At 48.0% G+C, this 7,880-nt stretch overlaps 1 protein-coding gene and 1 pseudogene across 1 annotated transcript; one reads left to right on the top strand and one right to left on the bottom strand.

Moving 5' to 3' along the window:
• Positions 1-366: 366 nt before the first annotated feature.
• Positions 367-860, bottom strand: LOC109392547 (deoxyuridine 5'-triphosphate nucleotidohydrolase, mitochondrial-like; annotated as a pseudogene).
• A 3,528-nt stretch (positions 861-4,388) lies between these two features.
• On the top strand, positions 4,389-6,793 carry RHOB (ras homolog family member B). The gene has a single exon (XM_019652492.1). It carries the CDS (start codon positions 4,777-4,779, stop codon positions 5,365-5,367), a length of 591 nt encoding a protein of 196 aa, XP_019508037.1. The 5' UTR covers positions 4,389-4,776; the 3' UTR covers positions 5,368-6,793.
• The last annotated feature ends 1,087 nt before the right edge of the window (positions 6,794-7,880 follow it).

Below are 7,880 nucleotides of genomic sequence, written 5' to 3'. Positions count from 1 at the left end.
TCAGAGTTCAATACTGACATTCTCGAGTTTAACAGTCTAGCTATGGTGATTTTCCTGTGAGCCCAGCCTTCTTTGTCTTAGGCCTGGGTCACACTGAGTCAGAATCTCAGGGCAGGAGAGGGATGTTTTATCTGCTGTTGCTCATAGCTGGAGACCCCAGAAAGCAGCATGACTGCTCAGTTAATGTAACTCATGGCTAAGTGGGCCCCAAACCGACCACATTGGACCACCTCGGTTTTTCCACGAGAAATAGTATGGCTAGTTCTAGAAGAGCCTGTCCCTTTATTTTATTTTTTTTTTAAACAAAAATTTTTTATTTTTAAGAAAAAAAGCACGGTTTCTCATTTTCTATTCTTGACATAAATTTTAATTCTTTCCAGTGGAACCAAAACCTCCTGAACCCCTTTTAGTGTCATCTAAAACTTAGACTTCCTCTATTTCAGGATAAAAAATCCGTTCACAAATGAGCTGTGCAATTCGGTCACCCTTTTTGACTTCAAACTTTTCTTTGCCAAAATTAAACAGTACAACACCAATATTTCCTCTGTAATCTTCATCTATGACACCAGCTCCTATATCAATGAAATATTTTGCAGCCAAGCCAGAACATGGAACTACTCTTCCATAGCACCCAGAAGGAAGAGCCATCTGAATGTCGGTTTTCACTACGATTTTCTCCATAGGTGGTAATGTGTAATCATAGGCACTGTACAGGTCATAGCCCGCGGTAGCGCAGACCCCTTGGCTGGGGCTGTGGCGTGCTCTGAGAGCCGGACGAAGCAGAGCCGTATGCTGCCCTCCTCTGCAGGTCGTGCCCGCTTGCTGGGGGAGATCACGGAGGTCTCTTCAGAGCAAGGCATGGCAGAGCACAGAGCGAGCGAAGGTGAGAGCACAGGGAAGAAAAGGGCACAAAATGAGCCCACTCCGCTGGGGACAAACTGAATTTTCGAGCCTGTCCCTTTTTAAAACCTATTGCATTGAAATGGAAGGTTGACAATTTCCTTAGAGACTTTAGCTACTCCTTAAATTAGAAAAAAAAAAAAATCAAATGGCTGTCAGGAATGGCTCTCAGTAAATGCTTATTGGTAAATGAATTATGATTACTTCTAATTATACCAGAATATCCAATAATGACTTTCTCTTTTAAAATTCTTAATTAACTAATTAATTACTTAATTTAGTAATGGATTTATTAACTGTGGGAAAAAAGCAGATGGTTTTTGTGGCTAAAGTTGTTTTACATTTCTGTACATAGTTACAGAAAAATGAAGTCCATCGCTATTGCGATCCCATACCCTCCATCTCTTTCTTCTAATCTCCTTTATAAGTCACTATTTAACTTTATAAATTATTTATTTTTTTAAAGTGTATACATATGAAAAGAGTTATGTGTGTGTATGAATATATATATGTATATATATACATATATATATATATATATATATATATATATATATATGAAGGTTTTCTAAAGAATTTTGTAAAACATTCTTTAGGGTTTTACATTCCACGAAAGCTCTCAAAATAAAAAGTCATAAAATGCATGCTTTTTGGCTAGATTAGGCTTATTGTAATCATATATTGTAGAATGTGCCCTTTTTTAAAGGAAAAAACAAACAAACCAAAAAAACCTGTAAAGATTGCCACAAGGTGGTGCTAAAATCCAATGAACATTCCAGGCTCTGATCTCTGGGAGGAGTTAGGGGTTGATTTACAGATCTGTTGGAGACACTGGACAAAATAAAGACCAAATAAATTAAGCTGAAGACTGGAGATAGGTTAACATCCTCCTTTTGTCTGACGGATAATTTCCCTCTTTCACTGGTGCAGGTCTCTGTCTACAGTGAGTCTATAGGTTAATAAAGTTAATTATTAAAATGATTTCTTCTCATAGACAGTTTTATCCTTGCCTTTCAGTGGGAGTATACTGTGCAGAGAGGCGGGGAGGCAGGGAGGAGACGGTCTGGCACATCACCTAGTTTGGAAAAGTTTATCCTGTGAGTGGAGCAGTCTTTGAAGTAGCCAGTCTCCACAGAGCTTTTATTGGACAAAAGTATCCTGGGCAAAAAAAAAAAAAAGAATACCCCAAAAAGAAGTTGCAGCAAAACACAACTTTTTCTATTTGTTTACTTTGGCTTATTCACCAACCTAATATTTTTAGAAATTACTTAGATATTGGGATTCCAGCTTGGAACACCTCATAAAATATGTCTGAAAATCAGGAAACGAGTGAATTAAATCCCTCTTCCTGATTCTTTGTATTTCAGTTTTTTAAAAAAAATACATGGCAAAAACTTTTAATTGTTTAATTTTTAAAAATATTTGAAGCTTAAGGACATAGCCAAGGTTCCCAAGCTATATTAAGATCAAGGAAAGCAATGTTAACTATACAGCTATAAAAGGTTTTGACTAAAAGAAGAAAAATTCAGATAAGAATTTTCTAATACACTAACTTAAAAAAAAAAAAGAAAAAGAAAAAATGTCCAGATTGGAGCCTTAAACCAAAAAAACTTCCTTTCTCCTGTGGGACCCATTGTGAAACAATTATTTACATGTTGACAGTTCAGTTCCTTAGATCTGAAAAACAGAAGCAAAACAAAACAAAAAAACTGGGCATTGTATGTTGCTAATCCAGTGTGAAGGAAACACTTTTGGTCCTTTGAATGAGATATTATCTATCCATGGGCTCTAGGGGTTAGCTGCACTGATGTCTTATTTGACCTTATTACGTCTGTTGTGTCTATATAGAGACCTAGCGCTCAACTTCTGAATCCAAACATCAGGACTTAGTGACAGCTGGTTGCATGGGTTTGGTTGGATGGAGTCTGGAGTTTGAGGTAGGAGACCCCCCCAGAAAGTTCCAACTAAGTTCCTGAGCATTTCCGTGAATTTTCCACAGTCGTTTACTGATTCTTGCATAGAGTCCGGTCTTGTGGTAGGTCTTCACCATGCTGCGATAAGACAGAAGAATCCTGGCCCTCTAACGGCTTCTCTTCTTAGAGAGGGAGGCAGGAATAGGAGGCAATAACCTCATCATGACGTGGTGGGTCTCTCCTGTGCTGAAAAACCAATAATCATCCCTCCAGCCTCTACAGTGGATATAGCCTTACCTGCTCAGTTGGTACTCTATCTAGGCCTCCATGATCGGCCCCAACCAGAGTTTCAACTTTCTCCGTCAAGTGCAGCCACACTAAGCTATTCCAGGTTCCTAGAGTTTGTAGGCTCTTTCCCACCTCTCTGCTTTTGTTCATGCTGTTCCTCCTTCCTGGGAGGCCCTCTCTGCTTCCCCTCCCCACTTCCCACCTCTTATGTCCTTTGAAATCCGTTGACTTAGATCAGATGTAGGTATCTACTCCTGCAGGATCCATGAGATGAATGAATCAAGTCTTGGTGTGTAGCAGGAGGCTAGGGACCCAGCACCTTACCAGACACTAATGTGCTGTATCCCTGCCTTCACTTTTCTCCCACTACACTCCTTCCCGGGCCTCAGCCTCTTCTTGCCCACTGGGGCGTGGGGGGATTACATTCTATTGTACTGTCTACTTCAGACGAGCAGCATTGGAAGTAATCATGCAATCCAGGGCCGAGGCTGTCTTTTGCTGAGTGATAACTTCAAGCGGACATGAAGTTCTGCACCCAGCCTTGTCCTTCCCTTTTCACTGTTCCGCCTTCCCCTAATTTCCACCTAGAGATTCAGGCTGGGGCCCGGCCAAGGGGGGGGAGGCGGTAGGACTTGGAAGAGGGGCGAGGCTCGGCCCAAATCCACCCAGCTCACAGTAGCCTCTCTCTTCACTGGGTCCAAACCTAGGGCTGCTCCAGAGTGAGGAGGTGGGTGGCAGAATTAGACTAGGGAGGGGCCGCTTCTAAAAGAAAAGGGCGGGGGGACCTTGCTTGGGAACAAGTGTGTGTGTGTGTGTGTGTGTGTGTGTGTGTGTTTATTTAAAAACAAAACCACGTTAAACGAGTCGCCCCCTCCCGCACAGGTCAGACCACCCGCTGGGAGTTTGCAAGGAAGCGGCGCAATTTTGAGTGGGAGGGAGTCGCCAACGCCCCACAAAGTGCAGCCTCTCTCGGTACCGCTCGCCCAGGCCCCGCGGGCTTCAGGTAGCCAGCTCCGGGGACTCGGCACGGCGCGAAAAAGCTGTGGCGAGGAAGAGAGAACCCTGTTACCGCCACAGCCCCGCAGCGCCAGCCGAGGCGCAGACTCCCCAAACACCGCCTCTCCCAGCCCCGCGGCCTGGGCCGTCAATCAAATTTGTTCGGCTCCGCCCCTGGGCTGCAGCACATCGCCAATCAGAGCCAAGCTCCGCAGCGATGAGCTCAGTCGGCTCGCTTCCCATTGGACAGCTATATTAAGAAAGTGGCCGAACTCTTTAAATAGCGGGCGCTAGGGCCGCAGCCTGCATCTGCCACCGCAGTCTGGCCCGAGTCGTGTGTTCTCCTGTACTATTGGCGAGGCCGAGAGACCAGGAGGGAGTTCAGGTCCGGGCCGCGGCTCCAGCCACCGTTTACGCACAAAGGCGCCGACCCGGGGGTCTGCGGCGAAAAGAGCGGCCACCGCCCGGGAGCGGCGCGGAGACTCACGGTGCGCCCTATGCCCCCGCGCCCCCACCGCCCCCGCCGCGGCAGTCGGAGCGCACCGAGAGGACGCGCCACCGCGAGGCCTGGGTGCAGCTAGCGACCCTTGCCCCCAGCGCACAGCCCGAGGTGAGCAGTGAGCGGGACGGCAGCGAGGCGTTCGCGGGCCCCCTCCTGCTGCCCGGGCCCGGCCCGCTCATGGCGGCCATCCGCAAGAAGCTGGTGGTGGTGGGCGATGGCGCGTGCGGCAAGACGTGCCTGCTGATCGTGTTCAGTAAGGACGAATTTCCCGAGGTGTACGTGCCTACCGTGTTCGAGAACTATGTGGCCGACATCGAGGTGGACGGCAAGCAGGTGGAGCTGGCGCTGTGGGATACAGCGGGTCAGGAGGACTATGACCGCCTGCGGCCGCTCTCTTACCCGGACACGGACGTGATCCTCATGTGCTTCTCGGTGGACAGCCCGGATTCGCTGGAGAACATCCCCGAGAAGTGGGTGCCCGAGGTGAAGCACTTCTGCCCTAACGTGCCCATCATCCTGGTGGCCAACAAGAAAGACCTGCGCAGTGACGAGCATGTCCGCACAGAGCTGGCCCGCATGAAGCAGGAACCGGTGCGCACGGATGACGGCCGTGCCATGGCCGTGCGCATCCAAGCCTACGACTACCTCGAGTGCTCGGCCAAGACCAAGGAGGGCGTGCGTGAGGTCTTCGAGACTGCCACGCGTGCTGCGCTGCAGAAGCGCTACGGCTCCCAGAACGGCTGCATCAACTGCTGCAAGGTGCTATGAGGGCCGCGCCCGCCCGCGCGCCCCTGCCGTCGCGGCCCGCTCCCCCATCCCGGGCCAGCTCCCTCAAGGACCCCGCCGGACTGCCTGGTGTCTGCCTTCCCGCCCGGAGCCGTGGCGTGGAGGCTGTGGCTCTGGTGCCGGGAATCGGCATGGGAGACACTGGGCACCCCCTTTCCAGTGTCTGTGGGCGTCCAGCTATGTTGCACAGATCCAGGCGCCCTGCTGAGTGCCGAGGGTCTCCTGAGCACCCTTTTCTGAAGAGCCAAGCCTCTTCTGAGTGTGTGGCTGTGTGTATGTTCCGACTTCCCCCTTCCCGTACCACTCCACCCCCGCCTCTGGTCTCTGGAGAGGAGCTTGGCGCCGGGGTGCGGCCGAGCCCCTTCAAATGTTCACCTATAACCAGAGAACGCCTGCTATCTCTTGTGTGTAACATAGACCACGGGAACTGCGGGAGGGGAGGGCTGGGGAGGATGGGGTGTTGTATAAATATAGATATAATTTTATTTTCGGAGGTAGGATGGTGGTATTTAATGGTGGTGGTGGGTGGAGTGACAGAGCGCTAGAACAGCTCCAGCCCAGCCTGATTCAGGCGCCCATCCAAGCATGAACTGGACTGGGTCGTCTGTTCAACCCCTGGGGAAGACATTTGCAACTGGCTTGGGGCTGAGAGGACACAGCTTCCAGACTCACATCTCCTGCAGGCCCGCCCCAGCGAACACCTCACCAGCCGCCAGCCGTGGGCAGCGCGAGGGAAGAGTGCACCGCGGGTCGTTTTTGCCATAAGCGAACTTCGTGCCTGTCCTACAAGTGAAAGTGGTTCAGTCCAAGAAACGGAGGTTCTTTGATTTATTTAAAGGCTAAATTTTGTTGGGTTTTATTTTGAAAGAGTTCTTTGCACAAGTATTTCATTGTTTGACACTTAATGCACTTGTCATTTGCATAAGACAGTAGCATTCTGACCACACTTGTACGCGGTAACCTCATCTACTGCTGATGTTTTAAAGAAAAGTTGATGACTTTTAAAAAAGGAAAAAGAAACCACTAATTTTTGTTTTGTGTTCTTGAAAAAAGTGGCAACACTGTTATTTTATTTGTGCAGGTATGCACAGTCTTTTGATAAACAGCAGTAACAAGTATTGGGGCCTGTTTAACCCCTCCCCCCTTTTTTTTTTCACAAGACAGTCTCTAAAGCTCTGTGAAATTTTCTCTGCAGCTCTGTACAGAGAATGAACCTGCCCCTAGTCTTCTTCCTGCCCCCCTTCCCCACCCAGTGGTACTTCTACTAAATTGTTGTCTTGTTTTTTATTTTTTAAATAAACTGACAAATGACAAAGTGGTGAGCTTATGATGTTTACATAAAAGTTCTATAAGCTGTGTATACAGTTTTTTTATGTAAAATATTAAAAGACTATGATGATGACATTTATAAAATGGCTCCTGTGATTTAGTAGTGTGTAAAAATATCTTAATGAATTTGGGGCAAGGGAAGAGCTCAGCTAGGCGAGGTCTTTTCTTGCTGCCAACTCCATTTCCCTGATAAGTGATTGTAGTAAATGAGGAGGAAATTCCTTTGGGGATGTGTGGGGGTTGGGTGGCCAGGGAGACAGGGTGGCTCCTGCCCCAGTCCCAGAGGAAGACTCGTGTGTTACCTAGGCACCCAGTATCAAAACTTTTGACCCAATGTGTACTGTCCGTATATCCTAAAACCACTGTGTCTCTTATGGGGCCTTTGCCCCCTATTCTTTGAAACTTAAAAAGTCATTTGTGCAATTTAAATTTAGATAACGATTTTCGTTCATCACCGGTGTGGGGTCATGCTCTCTGTCTGGAAGGCTGGTTACTGGGTTCCCTTCAGCTCCTCAAGGGATAACACTGTGTCCCATGAAATTGTAGGTGGTTGTTTTGGGGGCTGGAGCTTCTGGGTAGAGTCCCAATCAGGAGCTGACTCTTCTATCATGAACTTAGTCCGAGAGTGTGTCTATAGGGAACCTAGATTGCTTTATTCAAAGTACTGAGAACGGCCTACGTAATGGGACAGGCTTTGGTGGGCTGTTATTTAAAGTTGGAGCAGCCACATGTTGAGATTTAATCCTTGATGAACTCTTAATTTCAGACAGCCTGCTGCAGGGGGGTCTCAGAACCGGACAGGCAGCTTATACTCGGAGACCACATGAAAATCTATGGCCATGATGGCTCAGACCTGCCAGCTTTCAGCAGCTTCTAGGGAAGGTAACTTGATAGTGCCAACTTCTCCCAGCTGCCTAAGAAGTGTGGTTTTTGTTTTTGGAGTCGGCACTTTCTGGGTTTCTCGCACTTAGTGGCTCTTCCTCTTCTCCTGTCCTCACACCCTGGGCGGAGACAGAGTAGATCCCTTTTGAAGTTTGCTTTAAAGCTTGAGGCTTCTGTTTCCCTCTCTTTCTCTAGACTCACAGAGCTTTTGTTGAGTGAGGGAGCCTGGTCTCTGCTGACCTTTCACCCATTTAAACAGGCAGGAACAGGGCCTCCTGTGCAGC

The sequence above is a fragment of the Hipposideros armiger genome, unplaced genomic scaffold (assembly GCF_001890085.2).
Source record: "Hipposideros armiger isolate ML-2016 unplaced genomic scaffold, ASM189008v1 scaffold_0, whole genome shotgun sequence".
NCBI classification, from domain to species: domain Eukaryota; kingdom Metazoa; phylum Chordata; class Mammalia; order Chiroptera; family Hipposideridae; genus Hipposideros; species Hipposideros armiger.
Note: the sequence above shows the minus strand (reverse complement) of the source record. Positions and strands in the feature narration are given on the sequence as shown.

Coding starts and splice junctions, on each gene's coding strand:
- RHOB (XM_019652492.1), top strand. CDS start 4,777: ATGGCGGCCATCCGCAAGAAGCTGGTGGTGGTGGGCGATGGCGCGTGC.